We start from the raw sequence: 17,788 nt of genomic DNA, 5'->3' as shown, positions 1-17,788 counted from the left end.
AAGTTATTTACAATTTTCATTAATGATTTTTGTGATGCATCAAGTTTCTTAACATTTTTTATGTTTGCTGATGATACAACTATCCTTTGTTCTGGAAAATCTTTTAATGAACTTTTGGTAAAAATAGAACAAGAAATGACAGTGCTTAAAAACTGGTTTGAATAAATTATCACTTAATATTGCTAAAACTACATTTATGATATTTGGTACCAAAACTGAGGTATCTAAGGAGGTAAATATTAAAATAAATGGAGATAAAATTGAGCGTGTCTTTGATACTAAGTTTTTGGGAGTTATAATTGATTATAAATTATCATGGAGACAACATGTAAATTATATAAAAAACAAAAATATCAAAAACACTTGGTGTTTTGTATAAAACTAAAGAATTACTTAATTATAATTCTTTGTTAACAATGTATTATACTTTGATACTTCCATACATGACATACTGTGTAGAACTCTGGGGAACCACTTTTAAAACCATAACTAATGATATTGTTCTGCTGCAAAAAAAAAGCTGTACGGCTAATAAACAAAGCAGGATATTATGACCATACCCATCCATTATTTGTTAAATCAAAACTTATGAAATTTCAAGATATTGTTTATTATAAAAAAACACAGATAATGTTCAAAGCAAAAATAAATACTCTCCCAGAAGGAATTCAAAAATACTTCTCTCTACAGATCAGCAAATACAATCTAAGAGATGAATCTAAGTTTATTTTACCAAAAGCAAGACTAGTTGTTAAACGTAGATGTTTATCTGTTCTCGGTGTTAATTTGTGGAATTCTGTTGGTAAAGAAATAAAAATGAGTGACTCAGTATTTAATTTCAAAAAGAAAATGTCACAATGGATTTTAAAAAGTTATGTGAACTAGAAATGTATGTTTGTTTGGTTAAATGTTGTATTTAGAAGGTATGTATGTTTATCTATTTACAGAAAAGTGTATGTGTGTAGGTACATATTTTTGTATTATTTGTTGGGGGGCAGCCTGAATGTGGATGCTGAATGACTATATTTCTTTTTGTGTTGCAGAATTATTAGAAAAGGTAACTTAATTGAATGTAAAACATTTATGTTGGGTATATAAGCTTTTTTGCTTCTGCCTGTTTCAGTCATGTTATTCATTTTTGAATCGTGATCTATGTTTGAATATGTTTTTGTTAGACTGAAAATAAACTGAAACTGAAACTGAAACATAGCAAAAAAGTTGGCACAGGGGGAATTTTTACCACTGTGTTACATGGCCTTTCCTTTTAACAACACTCAGTTGGGGAACTGTTTGGGAACTGAGGAGACCAATTTTTGAAGCTTTTCAGGTGGATTTCTTTTCCATTCTTGCTTGATGTACAGCTTAAGTTGTCGTATTTTATGCTTCATAATGTGCCACACATTTTCAATGGGAGACAGTGTTGCAACACGTGGCCTGGCATTGTCTTGCAGAAATAAGCAGGGGCGTCCATGATAACGTTGCTTTGATGGCAAAATGTTGCTCCAAAACCTGTATGTACCTTTCAGCAATAATGGTGCCTTCACAGATGTGTAAGTTACCCATGCCTTGGGCACTAATACACCCCCATACCATCGCAGATGCTGGTTTTTGAACTCTGCGTCTATAACAATCCAGATGGTTGTTTTCCTCTTTGTTCCAGAGGACTCAAGGTCCACATTTTCCAGAAACAATTTGAAATGTGGACTCGTCAGACCACAGAACACTTTTCCACTTTGCATCAGTCCATCTTAGATAAGTTCAAGCCCAGCGATGTTGATAATTGGCTTTTGGTTTGCATAATAAGAGTTTGAACTTGCACTTACAGATGTAGCAACAAACCATAGTTACTGACAGTGGCTTTTTGAAGTGTTCCTGAGCAAATGTGGTGATATCCTTTACACACTGATGTTGTTTTTTTGATAAAGTACCGCCTGAGGGATCGAATGTTGGTTTTTAGTCCTGCTGATTACATGCAGTGATTTCTCCAGATTCTCTGAACCTGTTGATGATATTACAGACCGTAGATGGTGAAATCCCTAAATTATTTGCAATTGCTCGTTGAGAAATGTTGTTCTTAAACTGTTTACACAATTTGCTCACACATTTGTTCACAAAGTGGTGACCCTTACCCCATCCTTGTTTGTGAATGACTGAACTCTTCATGAAAGCTGCTTTTATACCGTATCAATGCACCCACCCACATGTTCCCATTTAGCCTGTTCGCCTGTGGGATTTTCCAAATAAGTGTTTGATGAGCATTTCTAAACATTCCTTGTATTTTTGTCGTCTTGGGCCAGCTTTTTTGAAACATGTTGCAAGTATCAAATTCTAAATGAACTCATCCATTCATCCATCCATTTTTTTTTTACCGCTTGTCCCTTAACTAAAATTTGCAAGAAATAAAAAGTTTATCAGTTCAAACGTTAAGCATCTTGTCTATGCAGTCTATTCAACTGAATATAGGTTTAAAAGGATTTGCAAATCATTGTATTCTGTTTTTATTTACAATTTCATTAATGTGCCAACTTCACTGGTTTTGGGTTTTGTATTTTGCGTCCTCTTCTACTGGTGTTTTCCTCAAGATGCGTTGGGAGAATCCGAATGCAAAATCTCTGACTCAGAACTTAAACCATAGCTTTACAAAGAAGCTATGTTTGTCCAGTGTATGCTTCCAAATTATTTTATATTTATTTTTTGCTCATAATCTTAATTCATTTTGACATAATGATGGACGAGGGCGACAAAAGCAATTAAGGGATGGAAATAATAAAAACCTGCCGTATGCACATTTTCATGGCAAAGTTGAGATGTATTAAATGCATTGAATGCTACCTATTCATACCATCCATTCATTTTTTACCACTTGTCCCTGTCGGGGACGCGAGGGCGGCTGGAGCTAATCCCAGAAAGTGGTGTACACCCAGGACAAGTCACCCCCTCATGGCATGGTCAACACAGATAGACAGACAACATTCACACTCACATTAACACACTAAGGCCAATTTAGTGTTGCCAATCAACCTATCCCCAGGTACATGTCTTTGGAAGTGGGGGCAAGCCGGAGTACCTGGAAGGAACCCACGCTGTCATGGGGAAAACATGCCACCTCCACACGGAAAGACCCCGAGCCCAGGGCATCGAACCCAAGACCTTCCTAATGTGAGGCAACAGCACAGCGGATGAAGTCCATCCGCAGTCTGCAGTGTTTTATTTGTCGCCTCCATGGCGACAAATAAAGTATCTCACCGGCGTCACAATGTCAACAAACACCATCGGTGGATCTATACCTAACATCCACTGTAATGATACCAAGTACAGGAGCGTACATTGATATTTTTTAGCATCACAAAATCTTTTAACATTCATATTGTGTTTATAAACTCAGAAAATATGTCCCTGGACATATGAGGACTTTGGGGACGGCGTGGCACGGTTGGGAGAGTGGCCGTGCCAGCAACCCGAGGGTTCCTGGTTCAACCCCCATCTACCAACCTCGTCACGTCCGTTGTGTCCTTGAGCAAGACACTTCACCCTTGCTCCTGATGTGTCATAGTTAGGGTCTTGCATGGCAGCTCCCGTCATCAGTGTGTGAATGTGTGTGTGAATGGGTGAATGTGGAAATAGTGTCGAAGCACTTTGAGTACCTTGAAGGTAGTAAATCACTGTACAAGTATAACCCATTTACTATTTGAATGTGACCAATATATGATCATGTAAATACTTAAATTTGTGGTATAATCCAAAACTAATGTAAAGTATCAAAACAACTCAAGAATAAGTGATTATTAGATTTTAACAAAATTGAAGATAGAACATGTTAAAAGAGAAAGTAAGCAGATATTAACAGTAAATGAACAAGTAGATTAATAATCGATTTTCTACCACTTGTCCTTAATAATGTTGACAAAATACTAGAATGACAAATGACACAATACGTCAGCAGACACATTAGGACCCTTTTTTTTTGCTTAATTACTACTAAAAGACAAGTTGTCTCGTATGTTCACTATTTAATTTAAGGACAAAATAGTTCTTCCATTGCAATAAGAAACATGTGTTTAATGTACCATAAGATGTTTTGTTTAAATAAAATAAATAAAAAATAATGCAATTGATTGTGGTGCCCTTTATTTAGAAAAGTACCGAAAAGTATCTAAATATATTTTGGTACCGGTACCACTACCAAAATATTGGTATTGTGACAACACTATAACAGACAAAAGAAGGTAAGCCACATGTATTATATTTTGCGTCCTCTTCTACTGATGTTTTCCTCAAGATGCGTTGGGAGAATGCGAATGCAAGATCTCTGACTCAGAACTTAAACCATAGCCTTACAAAGAAGCTATGTTTGTCCAGTGTAGTGGAAAATGTAATAACACATATACTTGCAGATTATTTGATATTTATTATTTGCTCATAATGTATACGTTTACATTTACGTTTTTTTTATGTAATGATGGACCAGGGCGAAAAACGCATGCAATTAAGGGATGAAAATAATAGAAACCTGCCGTAGGCCCTTTTTCACGCCAAGGTTGAGATGTGTCAATTATTTTCTACAGGTTGTCCCTATCGTGGCTGGAGCTTATCACGGTTCGCCCCCTCATCGCAGGGCCATCACAGATCGACAGACAACATTCACACTCACATTCACACACTAGGGACCATTTAGTGTTGCCAATCAACCTATCCCCAGGTGCATGTTTTTGAAGGTGGGAGGAAGCCGGGAAAACATGCAAACTCCACACAGAAAGACCCCGAGCCCCGGGCATCGAACCCAGGACCTTCGTATTGTGAGGCAACAGCACACACCTGTGATATCGTGCTGCCTCATATTAATTGTGAGGAAATGTATCTAGGCAACCATTTCACCTATTGCTTTCCAAATATGATCCTGTGTCTCCTTAGCTAAGAAGCATTCCTTTGTTGTATTAATAAATTGAGTAATCAAACAGGAGTCAGTCTTTCGTATACTTTGTGATATACTGGCATTTTTAAATGTAAAATATTACAAACAAATCCATCCATCCATTTTTCTACCGCAATTGTCCGTCTCGGGATCGGAACGGGGTGGGGGATGAGCGCCAGGGGTTTATGTTTTTTCATGAAACTGTAATCTGGTTCATGTGACCAGGCTACTGTTTAAGTGTCATGCCTGTAAATCCGTTTTATATTTGATCATGTTATGTTTTGTTTTGGACTCTTGTTTCCCGTTTTGCACTTCCTGGTTTCGTTTGTTGCCATAGATACTCATTAGTTTCCACCTGGTCTCCAAGTCACGCCCCTGCCCTCAGCCCCACAATTTTAGTTAAGCGACAAGCGGTAAAAAAAAAATGGATGGATGAGTTTATTTGGAATTTGATACTTTCAACATGTTTCAAAAAAGCTGGCCCAAGATGAAAAAAATACAAGGAATGTTTAGAAATGCTCATTAAACACTTATTTGGAAAATCCCACAGGCGACACACCATAGCCACTATTTAAGTCATTTGCTTTCTGTTTTTCGGCCTGGGAACATTGCATTCTACTTCCTGCTTATGCTGTACTGCTTGCTACATGCTGCTCCTACCTTCATGCCATGCTATTCGGTTTTGTCCACGTCAAGTAAGTTTTTGTTATTTAAGCCATTGTGCTAGTTTTGTTTATTGTTCATTATTCATGCCATCGAGCAAGTGTTTTTGTTTCATGTTTGTATTTTGTAGTCTAGTATTAGTACCTCCTTGTGAGTGTCCTTTGTTTGCTTATTTTTGTATTGAGTGTTTAATAAATTAATCATGTACCTGAATTCACGCCTGGCTTGTCCTAAATTCCCTCAGCATCGAAGAAGCAAAACTAATCCAAGTCACAGTCCTGACAATAAGCTAATTATGTTGGGAGTAGGGTTGTACGGTATACCGGTACTGGTATTGTACCGCGATACTAATTAATCATATTGGGTACTATACCGCCTCTGAAAATGACCGGCACAGTGAGTTGCTCCAGAACTCCAAACTTCATGTAACCTTCTTATTAGCCCACGTACAGTACGCAGAGAGCTTCATGGCATGGGTTTCCATGGCCGAGCAGCTGCATCGAAGCCATCCATCCATCCATCCATCTTCTTCCGCTTATCCGAGGTCGGGTCGCGGGGGCAACAGCCTAAGCAAAGAAACCCAGACTTCCCTTTCCCCAGCCACTTCGTCTAGCTCTTCCCGGGGGATCCCGAGGCGTTCCCAGGCCAGCCGAGAGACATAGTCTTCCCAACGTGTCCTGGGTCTTCCCCGTGGCCTCCTACCGGTATGACGTGCCCTAAACACCTCCCTAGGGAGGCGTTCGGGTGGCATCCTGACCAGATGCCCGAACCACCTGATCTGGCTCCTCTCGACGTGGAGGAGCAGAGGCTTTACTTTGAGTTCCTCCCGGATGGCAGAGCTTCTCACCCTATCTCTAAGGGAGAGCCCCGCCACACGGCGGAGGAAACTAATTTCGGCCGCTTGTACCCGTGATCTTATCCTTTCGGTCATGACCCAAAGTTCATGACCATAGGTGAGGATGGGACTGTAGATCGCCCGGTAAATTGAGAGCTTTGCCTTCCGGCTCAGCTCCTTCTTCACCACAACGGATCGATACAACGTCCGCATTACTGAAGACGCCGCACCGATCCGCCTGTCGATCTCACGATCCACTCTTCCCTCACTCGTGAACAAGACTCCTAGGTACTTGAACTCCTCCACTTGGGGCAGGGGCTCCTCCCCAACCCGGAGATGGCACTCCACCCTTTTCCGGGCGAGAACCATGGACTCGGACTTGGAGGTGCCGATTCTCATTCCGGTCGCTTCACACTCGGCTGCAAACCGATCCAGTGAGAGCTGAAGATCCCGGTCAGATGAAGCCATCAGGACCACATCATCTGCAAAAAGCAGAGACCTAATCCTGCGGTCACCAAACCGGATCCCCTCAACGCCTTGACTGCGCCTAGAAATTCTGTCCATAAAAGTTATGAACAGAATCGGTGACAAAGGACAGCCTTGGCGGAGTCCAACCATCACTGGAAAAGTGTCCGACTTACTGCCGGCAATGCGGACCAAGCTCTGGCACTGATCGTACAGGGAGCGGACCGCCACAATAAGACAGTCCGATACCCCATACTCTCTGAGCACTCCCCACAGGACTTCCCGAGGGACACGGTCAAATGCCTTCTCCAAGTCCACAAAGCACATGTAGACTGGTTGGGCAAACTCCCATGCACCCTCAAGAACCCTGCTGAGAGTATAGAGCTGGTCCACAGTTCCACGACCAGGACGAAAACCACACTGTTCCTCCTGAATCCGAGGTTCGACTATCCGGCGTAGCCTCCTCTCCAGTACACCTGAATAAACCTTACCGGGAAGGCTGAGGAGTGTGATCCCACGATTGTTGGAACACACCCTCCGGTGCCCCTTCTTAAAGAGAGGAACCACCACCCCTGTCTGCCAATCCAGAGGTACCGCATCGAAGCCATATATCACCAAGTCCAATGCAAAGCGTGTGATGCAGTGGTGTAAAGCACATCACCACGGGACTCTAAAGCAGTAAATACGCCTTCTCTGGAGTGATGAATCTCGCTTTTCCATCTGGTAATCTGATGGACCAGTCTGGGTTTGGAAGTTGCCAGGAGAACGGTACATTTCAAACTGCATTGTGCCGAGTGTGATATTTGGTGGAGGAGGAATTATGGTGCAGGGTTGTTTTTCAGGAGTTGGGCTTGCCCCCTTTTTTTCAGTGAAAGGAATTTGAATGCTCCAGGATACCAAAACATTTTGGACAATTCCATGCTCCCAACCTTGTAGGAACAGTTTGGAGCAGGCCCCTTCTTCTTCCAACATGACTGTGCACCAGTGCACAAAGCAAGGTCCATAAAGACATGGATGACAGAGTCTGGTGTGGATGAACTTGACTGGCCTGCACAGAGTCCTGACCTGAACACCTTTGGGATGAATTAGAACGGACACTGAAAGCCAGGTCTTCTCGACCAACATCAGTGTGTGACCTCACCAATGCACTTTTGGAAGAATGGTTGAAAATTCCTATAAACACAATCCGCAACCGTGTGGACAGCCCAGTTGAAGCTGTGTTCGCTGCAAAAGGTGGACTGACTTCATATTGAACCCTAAGGATTAGGAGTGGGATGGCACTTCAAGTTCATATGTGAGTCAAAGCAGATGGCCAAATACTTTTGGCAATATCCATCCATTTTCTACCGCTTATTCCCTTTTGGTGTCGCGGGGGGTGCTGGCGCCTATCTCAGCTACAATCGGGCGGAAGGCGGGGTACACCCTGGACAAGTCGCCACCTCATCGCAGGGCCTTTTGGCAATATAGTGTATGTTAGTGCATGTGTCAGCAGCTAAATTAAAAGCCTTTGTTTGCTTGCTTACTAATAAAATAAAAGTTGTGTAAGGACAAACTTGCAAAAAGAAATATATGTTTAATGTATCCTAACATTTTTTGTGAAAATAAAGACAATAGTGCCATTTTTTGTGGTGCCCTTTATTTAGAAAAGTATCAAAGTATAATTTTGGTACGGGTTTTTGGACAAGCCTTGTTGGGAGATACACAAATGATACTCATATGGTGGTTAATCAGAGTCAGCCACCTCTTCAAAATTTTGACATACTACGAGGATTGGTCAAACCGTGCACAGCTACTTTCAATATGATTTGCATATAAGGGGGCGTGGTCTGGGCGTACCAAGCCACGCACATGTCTGCGGCCTTTTCTAAGTAGATTGCTATGTAACTAGGAAATGTGCTTACATTTCTGGGTGCGAATACTTTAAAGGGGAACATTATCACAATTTCAAGAGGGTTAAAAACAATAAAAATCAGTTCCCAGTGGCATGTTGTATTTTTTTAATTTTTTTTCAAAATTTTACCTGTCTCTGAATATCCCTAAAAAAAGCTTTAAAGTGCTTGATTTTCGCTATTTGCGATGCGACTATCCATTTCGCTGTGACGTCACAGTGCTGCCAATGTAAACAAACAATGGCGAATGGCACAGCAAGATATAGCGACATTAGCTCGGATTTCAGCGGCTTAAGCGTTTTAACAGATTACGCATGTATTGAAACGGATGGTTGGAGTATGAAAGTATTGAAGAAGAAACTGAAGCTATTGAGCGAAAAGCTATTGACGCTATTCATAGCCATAGCATGGCCGAATAGCTGCGTTGGCATCGCCGGTAAAATGTGCGGACCAAACGATCAGGACTTTCGCATCTTGTGACACTGGAGCAACTTAAATCCGTCGATTGGTAAGTGTTTTTTTTGCATTAAATGTGGGTGGAAGGAAACGTAATATAGTTGCAAATGCATCTGCAGGTTATCCATACATCTCTGTGCCATGTCTGCTTTAGCACCGCCGGTAAATAGCATGTTAGCATCAATTAGCATAGGATGTTAGCATCGATTAGCTGGCAGTCAACATTTACAAAACTCACCTTTGTGATTTCTGTGAATTTATCGTTGCAAATGCATCTGCAGGTTCTCCATACATCTCTGTGCCATGTCTGCTTTAGCACCGCCGGTAAATAGCATGTAAGCTGCTGTCTTGGAGCCACTATGGATTGAACTTTCACAGTATCATGTTAGACCCGCTCGACATCCATTGCTTTCGGTCCCCTAGAGGGGGGGGGTTGCCCACATCTGAGGTCCTCTCCAAGGTTTCTCATAGTCAGCATTGTCGCTGGCGTCCCACTGAATGTGAATTCTCCCTGCCCACTGGGTGTGAGTTTTCCTTGCCCTTTTGTGGGTTCTTCCGAGGATGTTGTAGTCGTAATGATTTGTGCAGTCCTTTGAGACATTTGTGATTTGGGGCTATATAAATAAACATTGATTGATTGATTGATTGATTAGCGTAGCATGTTAGCATTGATTAGCTGGCAGTCACGCCGCGACCAAATATGTTTGATTGGCACATAAATCAACATCAACAAAACTCACCTTTGTGATTTCGTTGACTTTATCATTGCAAATGCATCTACAGGTTATCCATACATCTCTGTGCCATGTCTGTCATCGCCAGTAAAATGTGGAGACACTCTGGCACATTCAATGGGGGTCTGGTGGCAGACACTTTCGCATCTTCGGGCCAGTGGTGCAACTTGAATCCCACCCTCTAGTGTTGTTACACCCTCTGACAACACACCGACGAGGCATGATGTCTCCAAGGTTCCAAAAAATTGTCGAAAAAAACAGAAAATAACAGAGCTGAGACCCAATGTTGAAAATGGCGGCTGTATTACCTCGGCGACGTCACGTTCTGACGTCATCGCCTCCAGAGCGATAAACAGAAAGGTGTTTAATTCGTCAAAATTCACCCATTTAGAGTTCAGAAATCGGTTAAAAAAATATATGGTCTTTTTTCTGCACCATCAAGGTATATATTGACGCTTACATAGGTCTGGTGATAATGTTCCCCTTTAAAGGCCTACTGAAATGAGATTTTCTTATTTAAACGGGGATAGCAGGTCTATTCTATGTGTCATACTTGATCATTTCGCGATATTGCCATATTTTTGCTGAAAGGATTTAGTAGAGAACATCCACGATAAAGTTCGCAACTTTTGGTCGCTAACAGAAAAGCCCTGACTTTACCGGAAGTCGCAGACGATGACGTCACCCGTTGACGGCTCTTCACATCCTCACATTGTTTTTAATGGAAGCTTCCAACAAAAAGACATATTCGGACCAAGAATTAATTTGAGCGAGGATGAAAGATTCGTGTTTGAGGATATTGATAGCGCCGGACTAGAAAAAAAAAAAAAAACGCGATTGCGTTGGGACGGATTCAGATGTTTTTAGACACATTTACTAGGATAATTCTGGGGAATCTATTATCTTTCTATTGTGTTGCTAGTGTTTTAGTGAGTTTAACAGTACCTGATAGTCGTAGGTGTGTGACGCCAGTGTCTCAGGGAAGTCGACGGCAGCTTTATGGACGGCGCAAGCTCAGCTGATCTCCAGTAAGAAGCGACTTTTTACCACAATTTTCTCACCGAAACCTGCTGGTTGACATTCGGTCGGGATCCATGTTCGCTTGACCGCTGTCAAACCCGGACATGGATTATTTGTGCTCCTTCGACGCAGAGGGATTACAGGACGAGCCAGGCGTGAATTAAGGTACGTTTGTTTTTATTAATACTCAAAATACAAAAAAAAGGTAAAACAAAAAGCGTGCTCGATGGCGGATACTAATCTATACTAAAACTTAGAACAAAAACAGCACAATGACAATACTATCTACAAGCAAACAAAAGATACTATCAAAGACATAAATACAAACAAAAACTTACTTGTCGTGGATGAATCGAAAAGCATGGCATGAAGTATGTAAGGCAATGAAAGTTAATGTTCCCAGACTGATGGACAGAAAGAAAATAACTTAAGTAGTGGCTGTGATAATTAGGAACAGGTGCGGGACTGAGGGCAGGGGTGTGACTAGGAGGGCAAGGTGAAAATCAATGAGTTGTCATGGCAACAAAAACAAACCAGGAAGTGAAAAAACAGAACTAGAGTCCAGAAAACAAAACAAAACATGATCAAACATAAAACCAGATTTACAGGCGTGACAACCGCTCTGATCCATTGTAAAGTTTCACCTCCGGGAATTTTAAAGAAGGAATCACCGTGTGTTTGTGTGGCTAAAGGCTAAAGCTTCCCAACTCCATCTTTCTACTTTGACTTCACCAATATTAATTGAACAAATTGCAAAAGATTCAGCAACACAGTTCTCCAAAATACTGTGTAATTATGCCGTTAAAGCAGACGACTTTTAGCTGTGTGTGTGTGCAGCGCTCATATTTCCTAACGGTCCGTGACGTCACGCGTACACGTCATCATTCCGCGACGTTTTCAAGAACAAACTCCCGGGAAATTTAAAATTTCAATTTAGTAAACTAAAAAGGCCGTATTGGCATGTGTTGCAATGTTAATATTTCATCATTGATATATAAACTATCAGACTGCGTGGTCGGTAGTAGTGGGTTTCAGTAGGCCTTTAATACATCTCAATATTTACTTGCGTACGCCGTTTTCTGGATTTGAACTTGCATCTATTTTTAGTAGGAGAGCCATGCAACCGTTACATGAAGCCCCGGTTCTGTAGATGACATCACAGCAGGAGGCGGCAGCATACTGAGTCTGACGATGAAAATGGAGCGCTCTAGTTATCTACAGATAACTCCAAAATGTATTGATATTCTGGTGAATGACTGCCAGATTTATTTTGAGGTGCAAAAAAATGCATATAGAAAACACAACATTTTAGTAATCTCTAAAGGCTATGGGTCCTAAAAGAAATCCTAGCAGACAGTAAAGATTTGGGGAAATACAAGCAAAAGACAAGATTTTGAGCCTCACCTGTTTTTCATTCTCGTCCTCCAGCCTGAGTCTCTCCTCGATGCAGTTTCGGGCTTGCAGAAAGACTTTCCTCTGCGTTCGCTCGGTGAGAATCCTCACAAACACTCCCGTCAAGTTGACACTGGTGAACAGCACCCCGTTGGCGACCAGCTGCACACAAACAAGAACAGACGCTGCAAACAAAGCTGATGGATGGACATTTGCACTTGCAATATCAGAAAATGGAGTAAAAGAGGAGTCAGTTAGTCTCTAATAATTCACTAATGTACTGCTAATGAGTATTTATTGATTTACAAGGTGATTGTGCTTTTTTTCCAAAGGCAAAAAGATAGAGATTTCAGTGCATCCTGAAAGTATTCAAAGCGATTACCGTATTTTTCGGACTATAAGTCACAGTTTTTTTCATAGTTTGGCCGGGGATGCGACATATACTCCGGAGCTACTTATGTGTGAAATTATTAACACATTACCGTAAAATATCAAATAATATTATTTATCTCATTCGCGGAAGAGACGAAGAAAATGTCAGCAATCGTCACACACACGTCAACCAATAAGAATTAGGCAGGGGAGGGTCATGGCAGAAGTGCATTGTGGGTCATGGAATGCCTAACTGCTATATGCTACTGCCTTAGCTATTAAAATGGATAATTTCTTCTTCAATACTTTCATACTCCAACCATCCGTTTCAATACATGCGTAATCTGTTGAATCGCTTAAGCCGCTGAAATCCGAGTCTGAATCCAAGCTAATGTCGCTATATATTGCTGTGCTATTCGCCATTGTTTGTTTATATCGGCAGCCCTGTATGACGTCACAGGGAAATGGATAGTGGCATCGCACTTTAAAGCTTTTTTTAGGGATATTCGGAGACCGGTAAAATTTTGAAAAAAACTTCAAAAAATACAACATGCCACTGGGAACTGATTTCTATTGTTTTTAACCCTTTTGAAATTGTGATAATGTTCCCCTTTAACTGTGGATGGTTACCTGAAAGTTGGCATGGGTTGTTATACAGTCAGTGATCAGTATATACGTCATCGACTGGTGTGTTCGCTAGCAAATTTAGCTTCAGATTACACCCTGACAGGACTTATGTTGAAATTATTACCGGTTTTTGAGCAAATAAATGATATACATTGAAGTAAAACATTTAAAAATACGTTTGCATGTCATTCTGATAATAACATTGCATTTGTTTCAAAATATTGGGGTCTTTTTAGGTGAATTTAAAGTACCGTTTTTTTCGGACTATAAATCGCAGTTTTTTTCATAGTTTGGCCGGGGTTGCGACATATACTCCGGAGCTACTTATGAGTGAAATTATTAACACATTACCGTAAAATATCAAATAATATTATTTATCTCATTCGCGGAAGAGACGAAGAAAATGTCAGCAATCGTCACACACACGTCAACCAATAAGAATTAGGCAGGGGAGGGTCATGGCAGAAGTGCATTGTGGGTCATGGAATGCCTAACTGCTATATGCAATATGCTACTACCGTATCTATTAAAATGGATCATTTCATCGTTGGCGGTAACTTATAAAAACTGAGAAGGGCTGAACAAAAATGGCACCGAAAAGGAAATCATGTACTGCAGATTACAAACTGGACGTAGTGAAATATGCGGCAGAAAACGACAAGAGGAAGCGGCGCATACCTTTGGAGTTGGCAGAGATGTTTGGAAGCGACATCGAGGAAGAAGATTTCATGGGATTTATGGATTAGGGGTGAGAGATTATTTGGTAAACATATAGCATGTTCTATATGTTATAGTTATTTGAATGTCTCTTACCATAATATGTTAAGTTAACATGCCAGACACCTTCTCAGTTGGTTATTTATGCCTCATATAACGTACACTTATTCAGCCTGTTGTTCACTATTCTTTATTTATTTTAAATTGCCTTTCAAAAGTATATTATTGGTGTTGGATTTCAGCAAATAAATTCCCCCCAAAAATGCGACTTATACTCAGGTCCGACGTATATATGTTTTTTCCTTCTTTATTATGTATTTTCGGCAGGTGCGATTTATACTTCGGAGCGATTTATAATACGAAAAATACGGTAACTGTCACAGCCTTATTCCAAAATGGAATAGATATACTGTTTTTTTCCTCCTAAATTCTACACACAATAACCAATAATGGCAATGTGAAAGAGTGTCTAGTTTTTTTTTATAATAAAAAACAATTTCAATAAAAAACTTTTTAAAAATCAAACGTACAAAGGTATTTCCAGCCTTTGCTCAATACTGTACAGCAGAGTTCCCCAACCTTTTTTTCCACCAGGGACCGGTTTAATGCCTGCATTATTTTCACAGACTGGCTTTCTATGGGTGGCAGATAAAATCAGCAAAAAATGAGCATGAGAAATTCACCTACAATCTGGCACATTAACATTTTACACGTCCATTAATGTACATTTTCCCATGTACTGAATTATTGTGTGGAAACATTCCCCTTGTGGATCATTAAAGTTTGTTTAAGTCAAAAGTCTACTATAATAAAAGATTTGTAATATACATTCAATAACAAGCTTTTTGGTCTGTTTAGTGGGACAGAGAAAATGTGGTAGTCCATCCATCCATTTTCTACCGCTTATTCCCTTTGGGGTCGTGGGGGGCGCTGGTGCCTATCTCAGCTGCAATCGAGCGGAAGGCGGGGTACACCCTGGACAAGTCGCCACCTCATCGCAGGGCCAACACAGATAGACAGACAACATTCACACTCACATTCACACACTAGGGCCAATTTAGTGTTGCCAATCAACCTATCCCCAGGTGCATGTCTTTGGAGGTGGGAGGAAGCCGGAGTACCCGGAGGGAATAGGGGCGGTATAGCTTGGTTGGTAGAGCAGCCGGGCCAGCAACTTGAGGGTTGCAGGTTCGATCCCCGCTTCCGCCATCCTAGTCACTGCCGTTGTGTCCTTGGGCAAGATACTTTACCCACCTGCTCCCAGTGCCACCCACACTGGTTTAAATGTAACTTAGATATTGGGTTTCACTATGTAAAGCGCTCTGAGTCACTAGAGAAAAAGCGCTATATAAATATAATTCATTTGATTGTGGGGCGGTATAGCTCAGTTGGTAGAGCGGCCGTGCCAGCAACTTGAGGGTTGCAGGTTCGATCCCCGCTTCCGCCATCCTAGTCACTGCTGTTGTGTCCTTGGGCAAGACACTTTACCCACCTGCTCCCAGTGCCACCCACACTGGTTTAAATGGAACTTAGATATTGGGTTTCACTATGTAAAGCGCTTTGATTCACTAGAGAAAAAGCGCTATATAAAATATAATTCACAATTCACAACCCACGCATTCACGGGGAGAACATGCAAACTCCACACAGAAAGATCCCGAGCCCGGGATTGAACCCAGAACTGTTCAGGACTTTCGTATTGTGAGGCAGATGCACTAACCCCTCCTTCACCGTGCTGCCACTTTTGAAACCAAAACTGATCATTTCCGGTATCACATTTTAAAGCATTTATCGGCCGATAATATCAGCAGTCCGATATTATCGAACATCTCTAATTGTGAGTGTTCTAATATTCAGCACATGTTCTGCATATACATGAATGCTAACACTTTTACAGTAAATGTATTGCAATCAACTTTTTACATGTTTCAGCCCACAAACTTTTAGTAGATCAGGTCAAAGTTGTTGTTTTTTATTGATTAGTGATGTAACTAATAACAAAAACCAATATGTCTGTACACCAAGATGGATACCTCGTGTTTTTGTCTGCGCTATTCAGTAAAACACTGCTTAAGTTATTCGATGCTCCGTTATTTTCATTGGGGACTGTTTATTCAGATCCATCAAATGAAAAATGCCTTCTGATTTCATTTGGGAAGGCTGTAAATTAAGTAGAACGTTCTGACATAAAATCTCTTTGTGTTCACTGATGAACTTCTAGCACAGGGGTCAGCAACCTAAAATGTTGAAGGACCCATATTGGACCAAAAATACAAAAACAAATATGTCTGGAGCCGCATAAAAAAAAAAAGCTATATCACATACAGATAGTGTGTCATGAGATATAAAGTGAATTAAGAGGACTTAAAGGAAACCAAATGAGCTCAAATATAGCTACAAATGAGGCATAATGATGCAATATGTGTAATAGTGTGATGTTGTCGCGCTATATTATGGGTGTTATGTTTTATTTTGAAGTATTGGTTTTATTTTGAAGAACCGGATGTCCGGTGCAGGAAGTGACTTTGCTGTTTTTTCGGATTTCGGACTTTTGATGATGAAGTAATAGTTCTTCATTGCTCCGTGTTTATTGTGTAATTATTATTTCTAAACTGTCATTCATAATACTTTAAAAGTTAAAACATTAATGTTGTAGGTATAAGTGATGTGTTTTTTTAAGTATTTTTTTATGCACAATTTTAAGTAAGAATTAGAGCGTCAAATGTTTGAAATGTTTGGTCATAATTACACATGGTATTTACGCAGGTATCACTCCGCCAGAAAAGTAGGGACCTGTTTATGTGTTTCGTGTTTCCAAAACAGGTATGTGGATTTGTGTATTATTATTATTTTTTTTTTTGTGATAAAACGTTTTTGTTAATGTAATTTAAATTATTATTTTTGTATGAATGAATGTTGTTTACTTCCTTTTCTATCGGACTTTTGAAGATGAGGTATCACTCCGCTAGAAAAGTAGAGACCTGTTTATGTGTTTCGTGTTTCAAAAACAGGTGGCCAATAAATGATGAAACGACGGAATGGTGGAGTGTCTCTTACTTAAAAAACTACACAACGCAGAATAAGACTCACTACATATGTACATACAGCTAGCCTAAATAGCATGTTAGCATCGATTAGTTTGCAGCCATGCAGTGACCAAATATGTCTGATTAGCACTCCACACAAGTCAATAACATCAACAAAACTCACCTTTGTGCATTCATGCACAACGTTAAAAGTTTGGTGGTCAAAATGAGAAAAAGAAGTTAAAACACGTCTTAGAAAGTCGGAGAAAGTTTCACATGTAAACAAACTAAGGTGAGTTCAAGGACTGCCAAAATTAGTAGGACACAATGGTGCTCGCTAAATACTTGAATCAGTGAAGCATGTTTAATAAAAACAGTGTGCTTTATAAGAATTAGGGAGGTTTGTGTCATTTTTGTCCTCCTACAGAAATCATATTAAAACAAAACTATATTTTTTATATATTTTTTCCCTCATCTGTTTTAATTTTTCATACATTTTTGAAAAAGCTTCAGAGAACCACTAGGAGGGCGCTAAAGAGCCGTATGCGGCTCTTGAGCCGCAGGTTGCCGACCCCTGTTCTAGACAATCCTAAGCCTTTTTCCATTGCAATGCCAGGTAATGTTTAAAAGTTTAATTTCAGCCTATGTGTACCATATTATCCGGACCATAGGGTGCACCA

At 40.4% G+C, this 17,788-nt stretch overlaps 1 protein-coding gene across 1 annotated transcript in view; it reads right to left on the bottom strand.

Annotated features, from left to right (window-relative positions):
* adcy1a (adenylate cyclase 1a) overlaps positions 1-17,788 on the bottom strand; it is a 196,422-nt gene that overhangs the window by 159,367 nt on the left and 19,267 nt on the right. Inside the window, exon 2 of the mRNA XM_061883768.1 lies at positions 12,379-12,528. Within this exon, the coding sequence (XP_061739752.1) occupies positions 12,379-12,528 (150 nt within the window). The remainder of the gene's footprint in view (positions 1-12,378; positions 12,529-17,788) is intronic.

The sequence above is a fragment of the Nerophis ophidion genome, linkage group LG22 (assembly GCF_033978795.1).
Source record: "Nerophis ophidion isolate RoL-2023_Sa linkage group LG22, RoL_Noph_v1.0, whole genome shotgun sequence".
Taxonomy (NCBI): domain Eukaryota; kingdom Metazoa; phylum Chordata; class Actinopteri; order Syngnathiformes; family Syngnathidae; genus Nerophis; species Nerophis ophidion.
Note: the sequence above shows the minus strand (reverse complement) of the source record. Positions and strands in the feature narration are given on the sequence as shown.